This window comes from Eucyclogobius newberryi, unplaced genomic scaffold (assembly GCF_026437365.1).
Source record: "Eucyclogobius newberryi isolate DKJ021-1_F unplaced genomic scaffold, fEucNew1.0.hap1 SCAF_6, whole genome shotgun sequence".
Classification (NCBI taxonomy): domain Eukaryota; kingdom Metazoa; phylum Chordata; class Actinopteri; order Gobiiformes; family Gobiidae; genus Eucyclogobius; species Eucyclogobius newberryi.
Window position 1 is genome coordinate 7,537,546 of NW_027316278.1, and position 23,506 is coordinate 7,561,051.

General features: G+C 43.9%; 1 protein-coding gene across 1 annotated transcript in view; it reads left to right on the forward strand.

The window, feature by feature from the left end:
• ntrk2a (neurotrophic tyrosine kinase, receptor, type 2a) overlaps positions 1 to 23,506 on the forward strand; it is a 185,350-nt gene that overhangs the window by 130,965 nt on the left and 30,879 nt on the right. The window contains exons 16-18 of the mRNA XM_072433062.1: positions 16,670 to 16,842; positions 18,067 to 18,222; positions 18,868 to 18,958. Of these exons, the coding sequence (XP_072289163.1) occupies positions 16,670 to 16,842; positions 18,067 to 18,222; positions 18,868 to 18,958 (420 nt within the window). The remainder of the gene's footprint in view (positions 1 to 16,669; positions 16,843 to 18,066; positions 18,223 to 18,867; positions 18,959 to 23,506) is intronic.

Genomic DNA, 23,506 nt, shown 5'->3' on the forward strand with positions numbered 1-23,506 from the left:
TATATATATATATATATATATATATATATATATATTATATATATATATGCACGTCCCAGTCTCTATCTTCTTCCCCCCTTTAAGCTTTTCTGCCTTGTCCGATGGAGCTGAGGTTACAGGGGAAGTGCTGATTTCCAGGGCCCAGATTGGTGTCACTTCCTCCCCACGCGGCGTTTTCCTTCCATCAGTCCATCTCCATCAGAAAGGATGGCGTGCGGTGAAAATGGATCGCAGCGAGCCGGACAGACTCATTAACTATACATAAGCCAGAGAAACCCCCGTCCCGACTGCCCGGACCCTACAGGCCAGCAGAGTCTCAACGTGCTCAACCTTAGCATTAGCATAGCATGAGCCCGAGAAACCCCTGTATATTTTGAAAGTGTAATTGTTATCCGGACAAAGGGATGGGACCGTATGAAATTGTCACGGTATCACAGTGTAACCACGACTAAAAATACCACTGTATGACGCTATAGCAGGGCTGTTCAACATAAGGCCCGGGGGCCAAATCAGGCACTCCAAGTGGTTGAATTCGGCCCACAACCCATTTTACAAACATGAAAAAAATACAAAATCTTTTTTACTGGTTTAATTCTGGTTTAGCACAAGTTCAAGTCTGGTTTGGTCTTGGTGTAGTCGTTGTATCATTCTGTTTTAGACCTGTTTTGATTCTGGGTTAGTCCTGGTTTGATTCTGGTTGGTACTGGTTTAGTCCTGGTTTGATTCTGGTTCAGTTCTGGATTGGGCAATTTGGCAAAACTGTCGATAAAGCATTTTTTTTCGTAAGTTCTCACAAAAATCTAATTGGATCTATCAGTAGTTATTTTATTGTATTTTAACTAAGTCATTGAAACAGTGTTGGGTTTATTGCGTGACCTAAAACATTGTTACTGTGGCGTTTTGTGGATTATCTTTGGTTATTTAAATCATTTTTGCCATTATAGGGGAATATCATGACCAAAAATACATAAGCTCTGTCAGAAGTCCCATATTCACACCATTTATACATTTTGGCTTTTGAATACCACGATATACCTTCATAACAGGTATTGTCCCGTCCCGATCTGAGTATCTGGACTATACAGACTCTAAAAAACACACAAAAAGACCAGTTTGTAACAAAGAACGGGATATTTTAAGTGATGAGTCGTCATATTTCAAGCTTCACTTGGTCCAGACTTGATTGTTTGCCCATGTACTACTAAAATGAGAGTTTGTTGCAGCTTTAATGACAGAAAACCGATTCAAGTGGTTAAGTTTGGGATCAAAATGAGCCTCCTTTTATTCACCATGAGCTTTATTTACATCCTGAGGGAGCAAATGGAACTAATCTGCTCGCCAAACATCATCAAGTACGACATTTAAATCTTCGTTTAATACATTTGGTGCACAGATAACGGTGTTGGGAGTTCAGATTCACTGTGCAGAGCCTGTTCCTTTCTTTCCACCGACTTGCCATTTTTGGCTTCATCGTTTAATCAAAAACTGCCTGACCTTTTCCCACCGCAGCAAAACCTTTTCAATAATTCATCTGCCTTTTGAATGGCTAAATAACACGGTGATTATTAATTTGACTTAAGATAGAAACTGTTTTCCCTCCTCACTTTTCATAAAAACAACAACAGCATTTTATTTTCTTAACGATTTAGACTTAAATGCGTCACAAACAGCGGATTCAACGCATTTGTCTTTCATTTCCTCGTTTAACTCGGACACTATCACTGCTTAATTCTTATTTCAGCTTCTACAGAATGGTATAGATGCTCGGTGTTCCTCTGCTCTCACGTTCCTCCTCCTGCTCGGTGTTCCTCTGCTCTCACGTTCCTCCTCCTGCTCTGTGTTCCTCTGCTCTCACGTTCCTCCTCCTGCTCGGTGTTCCTCTGCTCTCATGTTCCTCCTGCTCTGTGTTCCTCTGCTCTCACGTTCCTCCTCCTGCTCGGTGTTCCTCTGCTCTCATGTTCCTCCTCCTGCTCGGTGTTCCTCTGCTCTCACGTTCCTCCTCCTGCTCGGTGTTCCTCTGCTCTCACGTTCCTCCTCCTGCTCGGTGTTCCTCTGCTCTCACGTTCCTCCTCCTGCTCGGTGTTCCTCTGCTCTCACGTTCCTCCTCCTGCTCGGTGTTCCTCTGCTCTCACGTTCCTCCTCCTGCTCGGTGTTCCTCTGCTCTCACGTTCCTCCTCCTGCTCGGTGTTCCTCTGCTCTCACGTTCCTCCTCCTGCTCGGTGTTCCTCTGCTCTCACGTTCCTCCTCCTGCTCGGTGTTCCTCTGCTCTCACGTTCCTCCTCCTGCTCGGTGTTCCTCTGCTCTCATGTTCCTCCTGCTCTGTGTTCCTCTGCTCTCACGTTCCTCCTCCTGCTCGGTGTTCCTCTGCTCTCATGTTCCTCCTCCTGCTCGGTGTTCCTCTGCTCTCACGTTCCTCCTCCTGCTCGGTGTTCCTCTGCTCTCACGTTCCTCCTCCTGCTCGGTGTTCCTCTGCTCTCACGTTCCTCCTCCTGCTCGGTGTTCCTCTGCTCTCATGTTCCTCCTCCTGCTCGGTGTTCCTCTGCTCTCACGTTCCTCCTCCTGCTCGGTGTTCCTCTGCTCTCACGTTCCTCCTCCTGCTCGGTGTTCCTCTGCTCTCACGTTCCTCCTCCTGCTCGGTGTTCCTCTGCTCTCACGTTCCTCCTCCTGCTCGGTGTTCCTCTGCTCTCACGTTCCTCCTCCTGCTCGGTGTTCCTCTGCTCTCTTCTTCTCAACTTTAGCCTTTAGCTCGCTGCCATTTCCTCAAATCCGTCTCCAAATCTCCAAACACGCCGGCCTTTTACGCGACGCTCACAGAAAAACGGAATATTTACGAGCTTATGTACCGTTGGGCTTGTCGGCGGCGCGGTGGTTTAAGGTGTTGCACATCTGCGGCTGCTGAATGTCTCTGCCACATCTCTCCGTTGTCAAATAAAACTGTCGAGTCGGAAAATCGATAGATTAAATGTGTAATGTTGATAGTGTTTTGAAGAGATTAAGATTCAAACCGTGCATAATCTAATTTTAATATCAAATTTTATCTCAATACATTTTTCCAAGAACAAAAAAATTAAATAAAAATGGCGGAGTAATAAAATTGGGAAAAATGTGTTGATAATTTAGCTTGAAAGAAAAATATATTGAGAGAACACAGCATATATAGATCAGCGTGTTCTTATAGCAGTGTTTACTTTTGCTTTCGTTTTTACTCCCCCTCGTCCCGCCCCCTGCGCTAAGCCCCTCCCCCTTTAGAGAAGTCGCTGAAAGAGACATCGTTTAACACCACAGAAAATATTGTGATTCAGTTTTCAGCACTTAAACAATCTCACGATATTATTACAGGTTATTTTATTGCTCAAAAATACCTTTAATACACCTGTAACCTGGCTCGGTCGCTTGCACTTGCTCGTCTCCGTGGACATTCAAACAGAAATCAGCTGTCGAGAAAAGCAAGAAAGGCGTATCAATGAGAAGATTCGTCAATCGTTTTGTTTTCGAGAAGGAGACGAGAACAAATTGAGTCCAACTCCGGAGAATGTGGAGGAACAGGAAGTGTCATTGTTTACTTGCACGCCTGAGCGAAAATAAAAGCGCTTCCAAATGCTGTGACCGTCATTTCTGCCCCAAAATGATCTGCGAAATGGATTCTGGGTAATCGGTGGCTGATAGCGTCACTATCTTCTCGTCGTCAGGTAGAAGTTAAAAACAGTCATAAAAACAAAGCAGAACGTTCTCATAGTCGTTACTCGCGCGTGGCAGCTGAGCGTTGGTGGTAAATCGAGCTGCAGACCTCCTCTTCGTCTCTTTATTCAGGAAATCCTTCTTTCCAGTTTGAAATAGTCCACTCTCCAACAAGGAAACGGCGCGAACAACCGAGTCCGTGTGATCGCTCGTCCGTTCATTCTTAGACAAATATTCGAGCGGTTTTATCAGGCATGTGTAGCGTTCCCTCCGCCTTGATAAGTACGACGTGCGCTTTTGAAATGTAACCAATTGTCGAATGAAAACGGCCTTTTGATTGCGTTCCAAAGCTCCTCCCCCAAACTCGTTATCACCGCTGTATTCACATCACAATATTCATAGCTCGTACTCGTGTTCCGCCGATCCATCATTTCTTCATTAGAGTCACTCCATCGATTGAGCTCACAAATCCATGCTTTTAATTAGCCGAAGTAGCGTCACGCCTCCGGTCCGGCCCACCCTCTGCCTCGTCCTCTTCGGGCGCCGCCGAGACGTAAAAGAGGATTCGGTTGTGGCATAATCGCGGGCAGTTTTACGCTCACTCGTGCAGGGAGCCCTAGGTAAACGTTTTAAGGCTTTTTAATGCCTTTCGAAATAAAACGACAATTATTTAACACGATACATTAGCGATCGGAAGCAAAATTGCCATCGAAATCATGTAAATATTTCCGATTTAGTCAAAACATGAATGAAGCAATGCAGATGTTCTAAATGAGTCCTCATGTTTGTGTCTGTTTGTCGACTGTAGGCTTATCTAGGCTGATCCCTTCATCTCAGCATCTTAATAATGCTTCAAAACGAGCGCTAATCTGCAGCCTAATTAATATGCGCGAGCGGTTTGACGCCTCGTTCGTTTATAATGGGACACGCAAAGACAAATGACGGAGCGCTGCCACTCGAAAACCTCCGATGTCGCAACGTGTTTGTTCTGCGCCGTGACAACAACGCGCGCCAAGCTGACCACCCCCCCCCCCCCCCCCCCCCCGCGTGTCCGGACAACGTGTTATTAGAATACACGTGGTTCAGTCCAGTTTCTGACCACACCCACGGCAGTCAGAAACTCTCATTCTATCAACATGTAAAACCTTTTCATTTGATTTTCTTTTACCGAATTTTCCGGACTATAAGTTGCACATTTTTTCATAGTTTTGGCCGGGGTGCGACTTATATGTGATATTATTTGTTATTTTCACACTGGCAACCACAAGAGGGCGCTCTAGGCTCTAAGCGACGCAGAAGAAGAATCTGCACTTCCTCTTCCTCTGGAGTTTGTGGAGTTGTTTAGAAGTGACACAGAGGAAGAATAATTCAATGGATTTAGTGATTTGGGGTAAAACTGATGCTTTGCTAAACTTGTTAGCATGTTCTTTATGCTATAGTTATCTGAATAACTGTTCATATGTTACGTTAACATACCAGACACTTACCACAGTTCTGTCTGTGCCTCATGTAGCTGAAGGTGCTAGCGTTAGCATACGTCATGTAGCTGAAGGTGTTAGCGTTAGCATACGTCATGTAGCTGAAGGTGTTAGCGTTAGCATACGTACACCTATTCACCATGTTCTCTCATCTGTTATTATTTTAAACTGCATTTTAAGATGAAATGTCTGTTCTTGGTCTTGGATTTTATCAAATACATTTCCCCAACAATGCGACTTATACTCCAGTGCGACTTATATATGTTTTTTTCTTCTCTACTATGCATTTTTTGGCTGGTGCGACTTATAGTCAGGAAAATACGGTGCAATCTCAGCGGTTACACAGCTGTTTTAGATCAATATGGCCGATTACAATGAAGAAAATGTACAATTCTCATCTACTACTGTTATATTTGAATACAAAGCACATGTGCGTCTCCTTTAAATACTGTACTAGCGATTTCTCCTTTTTGTTTTGTCAAAGTCCGGCCCTCCAAACCAAACACATAAGACTCTCCTCGTTTAGACAGAACTGTGCATCCTGAAATGGGCCTGAGAGAGGGACGGACATTCAGCGAACAGTCGGAGCCGGTAGTCACAATGCACGGAAGGGTTTCATTTTACCTGCCAGATGTGATTTCCTCCTGTGGGACATTTTGCTGAGTGCTTTCCAGGCGAGAGTTTTTACTCATTTCGATTTTGACGATTTGAATGTTGCTGTCAATAGAGTCCACGGTGACGATGATCTTTGTATCACCATCTTAAACATCCCACTCCTCGTCCTACCTTCCCCTTTGTGAACACGTGTCTTTTGTAAATCCATACATTCTTGTGACGTGATTGAACTCTTGTGCTGTTTGATATGAACTCAACCTGTGACGTGACCAATCCAAACAGACAAGTGTCGTTCTCAGAGGCACTAGATTCTGTCCCGTCCTTGAAAAATGCCATAAATGATTTGTGCGCAGGTTTCACGCGGGGCTTAAAGACAATGGATTAAACAGAAGTGTGTAAAGTAGAGTGGCTCCTCCTGCAGCTGAACTCAAGTGATAGTAGAACCCAGCGGTGAGAGAGGCGGCGGCGTAATTGCCAGATACGAGGTTCTCCGCGGCTTTCAGACATATGAATAGTCAGCGCTGTTGCCATAGCGATGGAAAAATATCATCTTTTTTTTGAAAGGTGAAAAGTCCTCAAAATGTTGTGTAAAACAGGAAGTTGAAGCCTGGACTATTCAAAACGGGGAATGTTTGGACTGTTTTGGCATTTGTCCGAATTTAAAATGTATTGAAAAGCATAATGTCCTGAATATCATGCGTTTCATCTGTAAGGAATTGGCCGAGTACATTTTTAGTCAGTCTTTTTCTGTCAATCCACCTCTTATTACAAGCACAAACATTAGACTGTCTCTGGATTTAGCATGTTTCTCAGTGTGTGACACGTTTCTGTTGAAATCTTTTAGAAACAACTTAAAACAGGATCATTCTCCGGACAATATTCAGGCTTCAGTGTTTCTGCCCTCGGTGCAGTGTCCCATGCAGCTCAGTGTCCCGTGCAGCTCACAGTGTCCCGTGCGGCTCACAGTGTCCCGTGCAGCTCACAGTGTCCCGTGCAGCTCACAGTGTCCCGTGTGGCTCACAGTGTCCCGTGCGGCTCACAGTGTCCCGTGCAGCTCACAGTGTCCCGTGCAGCTCACAGTGTCCCGTGTGGCTCACAGTGTCCCGTGCGGCTCACAGTTTCCCGTGCGGCTCACAGTGTCCCGTGCAGCTCACAGTGTCCCGTGTGGCTCACAGTGTCCCGTGCGGCTCACAGTGTCCCGTGCAGCTCACAGTGTCCCGTGCAGCTCACAGTGTCCCGTGCGGCTCACAGTGTCCCGTGCGGCTCACAGTGTCCCGTGCGGCTCACAGTGTCCCGTGCGGCTCACAGTGTCCCGTGCGGCTCACAGTGTCCCGTGCGGCTCACAGTGTCCCGTGCGGCTCACAGTGTCCCGTGCGGCTCACAGTGTCCCGTGCGGCTCACAGTGTCCCGTGCGGCTCACAGTGTCCCGTGCGGCTCACAGTGTCCCGTGCGGCTCACAGTGTCCCGTGCAGCTCACAGTGTCCCATGCGGCTCACAGTGTCCCGTGCGGCTCACAGTGTCCCGTGGCAGCCCACAGTGTCCCGTGCAGCTCACAGTGTCCCGTGCGGCTCACAGTGTCCCGTGCAGCTCACAGTGTCCCGTGCAGCTCACAGTGTCCCATGCGGCTCACAGTGTCCCGTGCGGCTCACAGTGTCCCGTGGCAGCCCACAGTGTCCCGTGCAGCTCACAGTGTCCCGTGCAGCTCACAGTGTCCCGTGCAGCTCACAGTGTCCCGTGCAGCTCACAGTGTCCCGTGCAGCTCAGTGTCCCGTGCGGCTCACAGTGTCCCGTGCGGCTCACAGTGTCCCGTGCAGCTCAGTGTCCCGTGCGGCTCACAGTGTCCCGTGCAGCTCAGTGTCCCATGGCAGCTCACAGTGTCCAGAGCGGTTCACAGGGACAGAGCAGAGACGCTTCACTTCCGGACTATAAGTTGCACCTTTTTTCATAGTTTTGGCCGGGGTTCGACTTATATTTATATACTTATACTCCGGAGTGACTTATATGTGATATTATTTGTTATTTTCACACTTGCAACCACATTTCATACTCCAGTGCGACTTATATATGTTTTTCCTTCTCTATTATGCATTTTTTGGCTGGTGCGACTTATACACCGAAAAATACAGTAATGCCCACAAAGGTCTTGGCAAAGTACTCAATATTATACATGTGTTCCTGCAGAGGCACTAGAGATGCTGTACTTCTCTTGCCTCCGCATGGACCCGGTCTGGATAAACTGCTTCACACTGTACAAAGAACAGTGACGTTTTAAACTCTGAAAACTGCCCCCTCACAACAAATATAATGATGATTTACATTTGTGATTATTGTACAGGTCAAACACATGAAAAGAGATGGATCCAGTGTGGCGCTTATTGCCCAGAGTGAAACAAACAATATGGTGTTAAACGCAGAGGACCATTCCAGATGCTATTTTGGGATGACTCTCGCCCGCCCTATTTACTACACCTCATTACTGCTTATTCTTTCCCCGCGCGGTTATGGCCCGGCACCTAATTGTTCCCATTAGCCCCGCGGCTCTGCCTGTTTAACCTATAATGACACGTGTATGAAAGTATGGCGGCGTCTCCGGCTCATGGGCTTTTAACCGCCTCGCCCGCCCCGCTCCCGCTCGCATTACGCCGCACTCTGTCACGCGCTCTACATCACAAACATGTTCTTTCCTGCACTCATAGTCCTTAATGGAAAGGCTTTAAGAGTGGCCTATCAATCAGAGCGCCCGCGGCAGCCACCTCCACCGCGGACCCGGGCGGCGGCCGCGGGGGACATCCATCATCGTGCATTTTCACACGCGTACGGGGCCTGGGGAGTATGTGTGCGGACGTACTTCCTCTCCCCGCGGCCCCATCCATCACGGGGCGAGTGGGGCGTCGGTTACTCTGGCCGGCCCCGCCCCCCCCCGCCCCCCCGCACACGTATGTAGATGAAGGCGGAGTGCGGTCACAATGAGCGACAGGCTGGAGATTGCGCTTGTCGCGGGACTCTGCGGGAGGACGGATGGTGCTGTTAGCGCACTAGCAAGCGGCGAGCGACGGGTTCGGCGCGTGCGCTTTTGACAATGGGACGTAAATGTCACACACAATTACAGCGCTTTCTGTAAAGGAGACGTGTGGCGCTTTTGTCAGGTTTGGACTGTGACAAACGTATATCGTATTTTCCGGACTATAAGTCGCACATTTTTTCATAGTTTTGGCCGGGGTGCGTCTTATACTCCAGATATTATTTGTTATTTTAACACTGGCAACCACATGTCATATGTTACATGTCTCTATTATGCATTTGTTTGGCTGGTGCGACTTATACTCCAGTGCGACTTATAGTCCAAAAAATACAGTATTATCATTTTACATTTGAGTACTTTTGTGATTTTTTTTTCAATTCATTTGAGTCGTAACTGTACATAAACGGCAATGTACAGTACCGTATTTTCCGTACTATAAGGCGCACAGTCAATACATGGTCTATTTTGGTTAATTGTTAATATAAAAGGCGCAGCGGACTCTAAAGCGCATTGAGCGAAACAAAACAGACGGATAAGTCTTTATTAAACACTTTCAACTCATTCAGCTCAACATTGTTCAAACGATAATTAGCTTATTCACGACAACTCCCAGCCTCGTTCAGTTGTAACACGTAAAGAAACACACTTTGATACCGCTGAAACAAACGTTAGCGTGTTGACAACGACTCTCAGCCTCGTTCAGTTGTAACACATAAAATACAACACAACACACTCACTTTTTCAGTTCATTCCTCGTCTACAAATCCTTCAAAACTCTTCATCTTCAGTGTCTCATTATCCGAGTCACTGTAACCGGGAAGTTCAGTGATGATACCGGCCTTCGCGAAAGCTCCGACCACAGTTACGACTGATAGTTTAGCCCAGCCTTGAGTTTAAAGTCTGCGTCGTGAGCGAGTCTCTTTACAGGAGCCATTCTGGGGTCCTTATTTTGGGGTCCACGTTGCTCCTGACTTTGGTAGTCGTAATGTTGTAGTAATAATGTAGTTTAGATTTTAACAGAGGCACAAAATGGCTTCGAGGTCAGTGAGCACAACCAGAAATAATCCATAAGGCGAACTGGATTGTAAAGCGCACTGACGGTTTTTGAGGAAATGAAAGGCTTTTAAGTGCGCCTTATAGTGCGGGAAATACGGTACTTAACAATTGAAACACAGAAACTTTGAAAAAAAGTCCAAGTTTTGACCTCCCAGCACAAATGAAACGCAGCAGAAATGACATAATTGTGCCATTTATTTTCAAGACTAATTGATCAAAAAGCCAGAATAGAGCTCCTTCTTTCGTGCTTCATCACAAAATATATGTCTATTCCCTTATTAGGCTAACCAGCAAAGCAACAAACTAACCGATTATCACCGACATAACGTTGCCATGGCGACAGTAATTAGGCAGCTGTCAACTACCGCGGCAACCTGCTGTGTGTAGATCAGAGCACGGGGCGACGATAGTTTCCGTCGTGTAAAATCGGAACTAATGAGCACAAAAATCAAAAGTGTTTTGGCTAATTATGTAAATTAAAGGGCAGCTGTTCCGAGGCCTTTTGTTGCCATGGAAACTGCCTCTAAAACGTACCAGTAGTCAAAGGGAAACATCTTTCGCTGCTGTTGTTAAGACAAAATTGATGAGACGGCATCCGAACCTAATACTAGAGACATTTTTAACACAACCTGACATTAAAGGGCGGGATCTGATTTGTGCGGTGACCACGCCCTCTCGCCCTGTGTTGGACTTATCATATTTGGGTCTTAGATGTGCATACTGCTTCGTAGTTTGTGAATCAACTCTTATTTTAGCAAAGAAATAGCTAAACTCCCATTGAGGGCACGGTAAACTTTGGAAAGAACTGCTTTTACAGTACCGTATTTCCGGCACTATAAGGCGCACTGCACTATAAGGCGCACTGGATTATAAGGCGCACTGTTGTTTTTTAAGTGCGTCTTATAGTGCGAAAAATAGGGTAGATTCATGGAGAGTGGCGCGGGTGATTTTAGGCCAGGCTGAGATCAGACCAAAGGTAACGGGACGATAGGTGAGGATAATTAAAGCTTTTTAACGCACGGATAACTTAGCTTATAAATAAATAAAATAAATAAAATAAATAAAATAAATAAAATAAATAAAATAAATAAAATAAATAAAATAAAACCAATCAAGTCAATCAAATCAAATCAAATAAACACATAAAATACATCAATAAATAAATAAAAAATATAATAAAACTATAATAAAATAAAAACGTATAATAAAATACCAATTGTAATAAAATAAAATATATAGTAAAATAAAACTATACAAATTATAATATAATAATACATCCAGTATAATCCCAAAATCTGGATTTTGTCTTCATCAATATAAGTATATGTAGAGAAATTAATATTAATAAACTATTGAACAGTTGTGAAAAATGTAATGCTGTGATTGCAGATTAAATTTGCAGAAACAAATATCAAGACTCGGTTCACAGTTTGAAAGAGCTAAAGTGATAAAAGAAGCACGTGTTTGTCCAGGTCTAAACTAAACCACCACAGCCCTTCTTATTTCACACATAAAACTGCATCTTAAAGCAAACCGAACCTCTAATGGATGTACTTTTTTCTGCTGAATAATGAGTAGTGTTTTGTCCGCCTGTAGACGCACACGCACTTCCCACACATGTCCATTCTCACGTTTCACGCCTGAAGCTTTTGCACCCTGTACCGGACTGCGACATCTGCCGTATCATCGTTTTAAAAGCTCAGATTACATCCCATAATGTACACGGAAGGACACCGCATTGGCCCGGATTGATCGCAAACGCGTGGAGTTTTGTGATGAAGTCAACGTTTTGGTTTTAGAGGGTCAATAAGGCGAAAATGATTCATCTGCATTAAACAATAATGATGTACATTCAAATATGATGTTTGGCCTTCACACATCTCACATCCAAACTGGGACTAGACCTCAAACTGAACCTGAAAAAGAGCTTAAACCAGGACTGGAACGGGATCAAACCAGGACCAGCGAATCTGTGTTCATTTGGACCAATTTGGCTAAAAACAGGGTTAGTTTTAGTCCAAATTTAGTAGATAAAAATATTACAATCATTTAGTCGACACTCGATCAGAAAAGACATACCATATTTCCCGGAGTATAAGTCGCACCAGCCAAAAAATGCATAATAGAGAAGAAAAAAACATATATAAGACACATTAGACCACAAATATTCACCATTAGAGAACATGGTGAATAGGTGTACGTATGCTAACGCTAACACCTTCAGCTACATGACGTATGCTAACGCTAACACCTTCAGCTACATGACGTATGCTAACGCTAACACCTTCAGCTACATGACGTATGCTAACGCTAACACCTTCAGCTACATGACGTATGCTAACGCTAACACCTTCAGCTACATGACGTATGCTAACGCTAACACCTTCAGCCACATGACGTATGCTAACGCTAACACCTTCAGCTACATGACGTATGCTAACGCTAACACCTTCAGCTACATGACGTATGCTAACGCTAACACCTTCAGCTACATGACGTATGCTAACGCTAACACCTTCAGCCACATGACGTATGCTAACGCTAACACCTTCAGCTACATGACGTATGCTAAAGCTAACACCTTCAGCTACATGACGTATGCTAACGCTAACGCCTTCAGCTACATGACGTATGCTAACGCTAACACCTTCAGCTACATGAGGCACAGACAGAACTGTGGTAAGTGTCTGGTATGTTAACGTAACATATGAACAGTTATTCAGATAACTATAGCATAAAGAACATGCTAACAAGTTTAGCAAAGCATCAGTTTTACCCCAAATCACTAAATCCATTGAATTCTTCTTCCTCTGTGTCACTTCTAAACAACTCCACAAACTCCAGAGGAAGAGGAAGTGCAGATTCTTCTTCTGCGTCGCTCAGAGCCTAGAGCACCCTCTTGTGGTTGTGAAAATAACAAATAATATCACATATAAGTCGCTCTGGAGTATAAGTCGCACCCCGGCCAAAACTCTGAAAAATGGTGTGACTTATAGTCCGGAAAATACGGTATTATTTGATCCTTTTCCTGTATAAATCTATGATAAATGGTCTTGCGTTGCTTGTTCCTTTGAGTTTGTTTCTGCTCTGGTTTGAGACTCTGGGACTGAACACTAAAGAGCCGGGCAATTTGACACAAAAAACAAAACATTTATCAACATTTCCCGTCCTAATATTTACCAATCACAAGAACGTACAAAATTGCCTTTCAAAATTAATTCCGCCGCGTCAACACAGAGTCGAGGAAAAAGGCCTTGAGCGACTTGGCTCCGTGTCTGGGGAACGAAACACAGAGACTATTTAAACGAAACCATTTTATGCCTTTTAATGCGGCTTAAAGATTACCCACAATGCCAGCGCTCTTGCTTTGCATGATTTTTATTCCATATTGTGTGTGTGATTTGTTTAATTTAGTTTTTGGGGATTTATTTATTGACGTTTTAGCTAGATATTCTGTTACTCTTTTATGTGTTTCGTTCATTGAGGTTTTCCCTGTATAAATACATAAAAATAGATGGATTTGATGGGGGGAAAAATGTAATTTATTGGTTTCCGCTTCCTGTTTCCTCTGTTTTGCTTTCAAAAGATGTCATGTTTTTGTTTTTAACTGTTTATCGCTATGGCAACTGTCCTAATTTGTTATCATTTTTAAACCCATGGATACATCAAAGCCATTTATCAGAAAGATTGTTTTGTTTGTTGCACCAAACCACATGTTTTTACTGAATATGCAAATTGTGTGTACCGTATTTTCCGGAGTATAAGTGGCACCGGCGAAAAAATGCATAATAGAGAAGAAAAAAGCATATATAAGTCGCACTGGAGTATAAATTGCATTTTTGGGGAAATTTACTTGATAAAATCCAAAACCAAGAACAGACATTTCATCTTGAAATGCAGTTTAAAATAATTACAGATGAGAGAACCTGGTGAATAGGTGTACGTATGCTAACGCTAACACCTTCAGCTACATGACGTATGCTAACGCTAACACCTTCAGCTACATGATGTATGCTAACGCTAACACCTTCAGCTACATGACGTATGCTAACGCTAACACCTTCAGCTACATGACGTATGCTAACGCTAACACCTTCAGCTACATGACGTATGCTAACGCTAACACCTTCAGCTACATGACGTATGCTAACGCTAACACCTTCAGCTACATGAGGCACAGACAGAACTGTGGTAAGTGTCTGGTATGTTAACGTAACATATGAACAGTTATTCAGATAACTATAGCATAAAGAACATGTAACAAGTTTAGCAAAGCATCAGTTTTACCCCAAATCACTAAATCCACTGAATTCTTCTTCCTCTGTGTCACTTCTAAACAACTCCACAAACTCCAGAGGAAGAGGAAGTGCAGATTCTTCTTCTGCGTCGCTTGGAGCCTAGAGCGCCCTCTTGTGGTTGTCAGTGTGAAAATAATAACAATATCACAGATAAGTCGCTCTGGAGTATAAGTCGCACTCCGGCCAAAACTATGTAAAAAGGTGTGATTTATAGTTTGGAAAGTACGGTATGTAACTATACAACTTGTGTGTGTTTAAAGGAGTTTTTCTGCACTCTAAGAACTCTAAGAACCTTTCTCAGCTCCAGGTGCTTTTTAATTTGGTTTTAGTTCCAGTCCATTTACGACATTTATTTTCCGACTTTGACAAACGTTGTTGATCCACAAGATAAATAACTTGGATACAGTGGCTCCAAAAGGAATCAATCCTGAATAACTGTGAATAATTGGGTGTTATTGTTGATTTAATTTGTTACTGGTTTATAGAGCTCAAAAGAAAGTGGACAAAGGGGAAAAAAATACATTTGTTCCTTTAACTTTTTTCATAACTGCATATTTAAAGTGAATGTACAGCCAGTTAGACCCACTTCCAGCCACTGTTGCCATGGTGAATGCGAGCTAGAGTCTGGGAGGTTCCTCTTACTAAATAGGGACTTAGTTCTTGGTAGTTTATGTGTTAAAAAAAACGCCTTTAATTCTGAACCTCTCTTTTTTCTGCTTGCTAAATGAAATAAATAAAATAAAATAAAATAAATACAATAAATACAATAAATACAATTAAATAAATAAATAAAATAAATAAAATAAATAAAATAAATAAAATAAATAAAATAAATAAAATAAATAAAATTAAATAAATTAAATAAATTAAATAAATTAAATAAATTAAATAAATTAAATAAATTAAATTATAAAACTATAATATAATAATAAAACTGTTATAAAAATTAAAATTATAAAACAATTATAATAATACTTCCTGTATAACCCCATTTTCTTCATCAATATAAATATATATGTAGAGAAAATAATATTAATCAACTATTGAACAGCTGGATGAAAAATTCTTAACTAGTTTTACAAAAGCAGTTTTTTTAGTTACGAAGTCGAATACAGTGATCTAGATGATTCAAGATCAGGAAGATGGCGTTTTCCAGCTCAAATGGCGATTGAACAGTTGAAGTGATCTCGACTTGTAATAGAATGTATTACAAACAAAGACAAAGCAGTTGCGTCTTCCTTGTTTTTGCTGCGTAATCTCTTCAGCCCTGTAGGTCGTGTGTGTAAGCGGAGCTGCATGTGTATATCTATGTCATATACTGCAGGAGGACTTTAATTATTCATGGAGGACACTGGGCTTTTCTATATTTCTGCTGTAGGTGAAATGAATCCAGCGCCGCCGTGGCTTTGGTTTCCGGACAGCTGACTTCCTCATCCACGGCTCAGACAGAGATTAGTTTCAAAAGTGAAATATAGAAAAAAAATGTCATGAATATGCAAGCTCGGGTGCTGTCGTTTCTATAGAATGTGCGGATGTTTTGTGATTTAGGGAAGGAAACATTCAAAATGCAATGTCCATCGTGTCGCGGTGGGAGGTAAAGTACGTGAGGTGTTTATTTAGTACTTTTACGGTCTAAAAAACGTCCGATCATGGCTTTATATTGTGTTCATTGTAAATAGCGACATTGGTCTAAAGCAGGTTAAAGGAGACGTGTTATGTGTTTTTCAAGTACCGTATTTTCCAGACTATAAGTTGCACCTTTTTTCATAGTTTTGTGCGGGGTGCGACTTATACTCCAGAGCGACTTATATGAGATATTATTCATTATTTTCACACTGACAACCACAAGAGGGCGCTCTAGGCTCTAAGCGACTCAGAAGAAGAATCTGCACTTCCTCTTCCTCTGGAGTTTGTGGAGTTGTTTAGAAGTGACACAGAGGAAGAAGAATTCAATGGATTTAGTGATTTAGTGATAAATTATGCATTTTTTGGCTGGTGGTTGGCGACTTATACTCCGGTGCAACTTATACTCTGAAACATACGGTACTTTCTATTGAACCATTGCATAAGTAGATCTTCATTTTAGATTGTGTTCAATGTAAAGCGCAATATTGATCGAAAACCGCTCAATAATTCCATTTGTGACACGCAGCAGCAGATTTCCCTTTCCATGTTTTGATGTTTTAAAAAATGGCCACGAGACATTTAAAATACATTTAAATCAGGGGATGTATTTTGCTGATAGAAACAGAAGTGTAATCAAGCAGAAACAAAGTATTTCAGAGCCTTGAAAAATACTCAGCTTCAGCTTTACTACGATATACATCTCGCTATAAAATCTTGGTATCGGTGTGGCTCGCCAAATCTATTTCTGACTTATCTTCAGGTTTTCGGTGAGGTTGTCTGCTTCTGGAGTGACATCACCGCTTGGGTTCCATCCCTCTGTAAACACGAGACAGTGTTGTGCTTTCCCCTCTCTCGGAAACAATCGTGACTCTCATTGTGAAACGTTTTGCCTGCAGACCCTGAAGGAGGCCAGCGAGAACGCCCGCAAGGACTTCCACCGCGAGGCCGAGCTGCTCACCAACCTGCAGCACGAGCACATCGTCACCTTCTACGGTGTGTGCGTGGAGAGCGACCCCCTCATCATGGTGTTCGAGTACATGAAGCACGGGGACCTCAACAAGTTCCTCAGGTGAGACCCCCACGCGCTCGCCAGCTACCGAGCCTCCGATGTGTGTTTTGGTGGAAGTCAGGAGCCCGTTTGCTGTTTTTTTGTTTGTAGCGCTTTATCCCCCGCGCAGCAGCAGCAGAGCCATAAAGACCAGAGCCGTAAAGACCCCCTGTCTCCCCTCGGGCTGCCCCTCACCTGAGGCACCCGGGTTTCACTGACAACCGAGCTCGTTTAATGCAGTTTTACAGCGGTAACAGCAGCGGCGCTGAAGTTGTCCTTGTCCCCTTCTCCGGTGTCTCCTGCCTTTCCTTTAATGGCCCAAAGCGGACTCTTCTGTTGATGCGGTTTGTGTCGTCGTGTTTGTGTTTGTTCCTGATTTCCTGCTTTGCGTCGTCGTGGATTCAAGCATTAACTCACGGCGCAGGGGGCCGTGCACCTCAGTCACAGTCTAGCTCAGACCCACAGTGTCAGATATGAAGAACTGGAAGAGAAGAACATGGTCCAATGGTCCAAATGTGTTTAGATATCTGCACGCTGCATGTTTACGTTGAATTACACACACTACGATCTGTTCTTCACTGGATATGTATATACAGTATATGTATATGTATGTCTTTATTTAACCAGGAGGTCCATTGATCTCACTTCACCTGTTTTACCTCCTGGATGGATTGAATAGCCAATCAATTCATTACAAAAACTAGTGATCTATTTTATTAGAATTCTGCTTGTATTTCTAACTAAAGTCTAATCATTAGAAACATGAACAGAGCCTGAGCCACAAACACAGACTTGTCTCTAAAAGATAGTTTTTAAGTCTGTTTGTTGAAACTTGGCGCTGCTGTTGCTTCTCTTCTCCTCTGCACATGCTCAGTTAGAGCTTCTCTTCTCCTCTGCACATGCTCAGTTAGAGCTTCTCTCCTCTGCACATGCTCAGTTAGAGCTTCACTTCTCCTCTGCACATGCTCAGTTAGAGCTTCTCTCCTCTGCACATGCTCAGTTAGAGCTTCTCTCCTCTGCACATGCTCAGTTAGAGCTTCTCTTCTCCTCTGCACATGCTCAGTTAGAGCTTCTCTTCTCCTCTGCACATGCTCAGTTAGAGCTTCTCTCCTCTGCACATGCTCAGTTAGAGCTTCACTTCTCCTCTGCACATGCTCAGTTAGAGCTTCTCTCCTCTGCACATGCTCAGTTAGGGCTTCTCTTCTGAAAAGACCTCATGAGATACTAACAGTTGCCTCTCTCCAGGTCTCACGGGCCAGATGCCATGCTGATGTCAGAGGGACAGACCACCAGGGCCGTGGAGCTTACACAGTCCCAGATGCTGCACATCGCTCAGCAGATCGCCTCAGGGATGGTGTACTTGGCCTCGCAGCACTTTGTGCACCGTGACCTGGCCACCAGGTGAGGCGCTGTGGAGCAGCTGACGTTCATGTTGTGATACAGACACGACATTGATTAGTTATAGTTACTCTTAATATCTCCACAAAAGTAATTGTATTTGAAATGACACACAAGGAAATTTACCTAAACAAGTAGATCTTGCAGTGAGTGTATTTCTGTATTTTAATAGTTACTTTAGCTGGTAATTAGCTACTGATATCAGAGTTTCAAATACAAATACTTTTGGGGAGATATTAAGAGTAACTATAACTAAAGTAACAGAAATACACTCACTGCAAGATCTACTTGTTTAGGTAAATTTCCTCGTGTGTTTTGCAATAAGATGGTACAAGACTTAACGTCGTGCTGTAATGAAATGTCAGGAAAACAAAACTTCTTTTGGCTCCACAGAATGTAATGAGAGAGTCTGGTCTGGTCGTAAAAAGACACTCATGACGACAATGGCATTATCACTGAGGAAAACATGATTCACTAGATGAATGATAACAATACTTAAAGTGCGTGTGACATAGTGTAATCTGAAACTGTTTTTTTTAATCACATTTTCTTCTAAACCTCCCACTAAAACTATGATAAATATTTACCGCGGGGACGATCTCACTAAACAAGCTCTGCGCATTATTAAACCTGGTTATATGTTCTCAGGAACTGCCTGGTGGGCGAGAACCTGCTGGTGAAGATCGGAGACTTTGGCATGTCCAGAGACGTGTACAGCACTGACTACTACAGGGTAGGTGTATGTGTCCAACTCTTTATACTATCGCCCCTCCCCCTCTGCATGGGACTAGAGCTCCGCCCACTGCTGCCTGCATGAGCATGGACCCCACCGGACCCACAGCAGCTAATACTGTGCTCAAGTAAGAGGGCAGTTACCGTGGAAACGTGACGACGCGCTGGACTTGGCCTGCCACGAGTATTACTATCGACGTGTACAATATATAATAGATGCGACAGTATTTACACTTTTCTCTTTACAGTGTACAATCACGTTTGAGCTGTAGATGGTCAAAGAAAGAAGTGTTTTATTCTGACATTTATTAGCGTTTTTGACACTTTGCTGGGGTTATCTTGCTTAAAGGAGACATATCATGCTTTTTTACACATGCTTAATATCGAACTATAATTTAAATAGATCATCATTTTACATTTTGTTCATTGTAAATCTCCATATTGACCTAAAACGGCTTAATAATCGAAACAGGTCCATCGACTTCCTGTTAGAAACGGCAGAACCGATAAGCCCCGCCTCCTCGTGGTGACGTTTCACTGTAACGAGCAGCAGATCGTCCTTTAGGCGGTTAAATTTGTGAAAAGTGGCCACGTTGGAGCTCTACGTGTGTCACTTCAAATAATCACAACGAAGTACGGTAATGTGGGCGGGGCTAGGAGGTAGGTGAAAACAGAACTCAGTTACAGAACAAAACAGGATCAACTCAAACGTGCATTAATCAAATAAAAATGCAACTTTGCGTAAACCAATGAAACAGTTCTAACGCTCACTAAAGTAGAGTTTGTATAATATGTGCTCTTTGTTTAAGGATTCTTGTACCATTAACACAAAGTAGTTTCAAAATACTTATGTATCCCAATATTTTCAGTTGCAATACATCACACTTTAAAATTCTGTATCGTAACAGGCCTAGTAATCACCCAAATAGTGTCATAGATTATACGTAAATGTAGCAAAATGCTACAAACTCAACATTCAATCGTCATTACAAACACAATCTCTGTTTCATTATTCAAAAAACGTTAAAAACAAAACCTAAATCGTGAGCCAAAATCTTTATTTTATTGATCATTTTCGTATGAATGCAGATTTGTTCCCATTTGTTGCTATTCATTGTTTTAGTCGGTTTATTTAACTGTGCAACAAACCACTTCTGTATTTTCTAATTCTGTCGTTTCTACATAATGTCGGCGTTCTCGTTTATGAAAGAAAGAGCGAAAATCAAGACAGTTAAAATGAATCAAATGTTTAATCCCTGTCAGTACAATTCTAATACAGAGATAACAGAGCGCTTACCGTCCGTCCCCATCGAATGTGTCAGCGACTTACACGGGCGCTCCGGATGCACCGCTGTCCCTGCTCTGCTCGTATATTTATATCGTTTAGATATGGGGCGTGATATGAAGGGTGACGCCTCTCTGGTCTCCTCCTCTCTGGTCTCCTCCTCTCTGGTCTCCTCCTCTCTGGTCTCCTCTTCTCTAGTCTCCTCCTCTCTGGTCTCCTCCTCTCTGGTCTCCTCCTCTCTAGTCTCCTCCTCTCTGGTCTCCTCCTCTCTGGTCTCCTCCTCTCTAGTCTCCTCCTCTCTGGTCTCCTCCTCTCTGGTCTCCTCCTCTCTGGTCTCCTCCTCTCTGTTCTCCTCCTCTCTGGTCTCCTCCTCTCTGGTCTCCTCCTCTCTAGTCTCCTCCTCTCTGGTCTCCTCCTCTCTGGTCTCCTCCTCTCTGGTCTCCTCCTCTCTGGTCTCCTCCTCTCTGTTCTCCTCCTCTCTGGTCTCCTCCTCTCTAGTCTCGTCCTCTCTGGTCTCCTCCTCTCTAGTTCCTCCTCTCTGGTCTCCTCCTCTCTAATCTCCTCCTCTCTGGTCTCCTCCTCTCTGGTCTCCTCCTCTCTAGTCTCCTCCTCTCTGGTCTCCTCCTCTCTAGTCTCCTCCTCTCTGGCCTCCTCCTCTCTAGTCTCCTCTCTAGTCTCCTCCTCTCTGGTCTCCTCCTCTCTAGTCTCCTCCTCTCTGGTCCCCTCCTCTCTAGTCTCCTCCTCTCTGGTCTCCTCCTCTCTAGTCTCCTCCTCTCTGGTCTCCTCCTCTCTAGTCTCCTCCTCTCTGGTCTCCTCCTCTCTGGTCTCCTCCTCGCTAGTCTATTCCTCTCTGGTCTCCTCCTCTCTGGTCTCCTCCTCTCTAGTCTCGTCCTCTCTGGTCTCCTCCTCTCTAGTCTCCTCCTCTCTGGTCTCCTCCTCTCTAATCTCCTCCTCTCTGGTCTCCTCCTCTCTGGTCTCCTCCTCTCTAGTCTCCTCCTCTCTGGTCTCCTCCTCTCTAGTCTCCTCCTCTCTGGCCTCCTCCTCTCTAGTCTCCTCTCTAGTCTCCTCCTCTCTGGTCTCCTCCTCTCTAGTCTCCTCCTCTCTGGTCTCCTCCTCTCTAGTCTCCTCCTCTCTGGTCTCCTCCTCGCTAGTCTATTCCTCTCTGGTCTCCTCCTCTCTAGTCTCCTCCTCTCTGGTCTCCTCCTCTCTGGTCTCCTCCTCTCTGGTCTCCTCCTCTCTGGTCTCCTCCTCTCTGGTCTCCTCCTCTCTGGTCTCCTCCTCTCTAGTCTCCTCCGCTCTGGTCTCCTCCTCTGCACCTCTCCAGTTTCGCACAGAAAGGTCCTCGAGCTCGTCTGCAGCTTGTTTGCGTGTAAGGAGTAAACCCTTCTAGTTTAATACAGTCTCGTAAAATGAATATAGTTGGTAATACAATATAGTAATAGTTAATATATTTGGTTTCCTCTTCAATAACAAACATCTCAATCTCTTGTATCACTCGCATCATTCAACAAACTTTAAAAACTAAATCTAAACCGTGAGCCAAAGACAGTTCAGATTGATCTCATCTTTATTTTACTGATCATTTTCGTACGAATGCAGTTCTGTTCTCATTTGTTGTTATTGATCGTTTTAGTCGGTTTATTTGAACGGTCCAAATAAGCACTTCTATATCTTCTCATCGATCTCGCCGCATTGTTTCCGTGGCAAAAGACAAACTCCAGACTTTGTGAAGCAGTTCCAGCGCTGCGCAGCTTCTCGGGCGATGCTGGTGATTGTTTTGCAGACTTACGGACTTCTGCAGAGTCTCGTGGTGTTCCCGGCCGCTTCTCTGAGCCTCATGTATGTTTCTTTGAGTTAGCTTTCAGCTTCCTGTTGCCGGGACGACCTTAAGGTTTGTCCTTTCACAGAGCCGAGCGTTCACTTTTTCTTTGATGACGGATTCGTACGTTTTTTCGTAGTTGAGGTTGAGGTACACGTTACTGTTACCGTGGGGCGGGGCTATTCGACTTGATTTCCCTGAGGGCCAGACCTGCTTGGCGGGCCGGATTGAAAGGCAAGAATAAAACAAGGACTGAACCAAGACTAAACCAAGTCTAAACCAGTGCTAACCAGAATTAAACCAGTAACTAAGATGTTTTATTTATTTTATATTTTTGGAAGATGGGTTGTGGGCCAGATTAAATTGCTTGGAGTGCCGGATTTGGCCCCCGGGCCTTCTGTTGAACAGCCCTGCCATAGGCCAACGTGTCTTCTGGTCGCTTCCCAAAGTCGTTACGTAGTGTTCTGTTGTACATTGAGGAGAGTTCTAGAGTTAGGGCACGGATTAGGGCGAGGAATAGTTAATTTGGTAAAAGTAGGGGCTTTGGGACAAGGAACCGGCCCCAGAACGCCCCGGGCTATTCAGGGATCCAAGAAACGCTATGACAACATCTTCATTTCATAATTCTCAAACAGTGGATGGATAAGAAGTTTCAGTTTTTTTTTCTTTGTGTGGATTTGCTGTTTTGATAAAGCTTGACGTCGAACGGGGGGAAAAAGAGACGAAACTATTGACCCCAACGCGGCGCACGCTCGTCGTATTCTTTTGAGTCGAGGCCGCTTCCTCTGGCTTTGACACTCCGCTCTCCCTCCGCTCTTACTCCTTTCCTTTTCACTACATAAAGCCAAGCGCCGAGCCCGTCTCCATAGCAACGCAGCGGCAGAAAGCCAGCACCTGTTAGCCTTCGAAGTTTTTCCTGTTCCGGTGAGAAACTAAAACTAATTAAACTGGTGGGTTTAGCGTGTTCAGGAAGTCACAGGGTGAAGAAGAAGATGAAGAAGAAGAAAGGGAAGTAAGAAGAAGAAGAAAGGGGAAGCAAGAAGAAGAAGAAGAAAGGGGAAGTAAGACGAAGAAGAAGAAAGGGGAAGTAAGACGAAGAAGAAAGGGGAAGCAAGAAGAAGAAGAAGAAGAAAGGGAAGTAAGAAGAAGAAGAAAGGGGAAGCAAGAAGAAAGGGGAAGTAAGGGGAAGTAAGACGAAGAAGAAAGGGGAAGCAAGAAGAAGAAAGGGGAAGAAGGACGAAGAAGAAGAATGGGGAAGCAAGAAGAAGAAGAAGAATGGGGAAGCAAGAAGAAGAAGAAGAATGGGGAAGCAAGAAGAAGAAGAAGAAGAAGAAGAAGAAGAAGAAGAAGAAGAAGAAGAAGAAGAAGAAGAAGAAGAAGAAAGGGGAAGCAAGAAGAAGAAGAAGAAGAAAGGGGAAGCAAGAAGAAGAAGAAGAAGAAAGGGGAAGCAA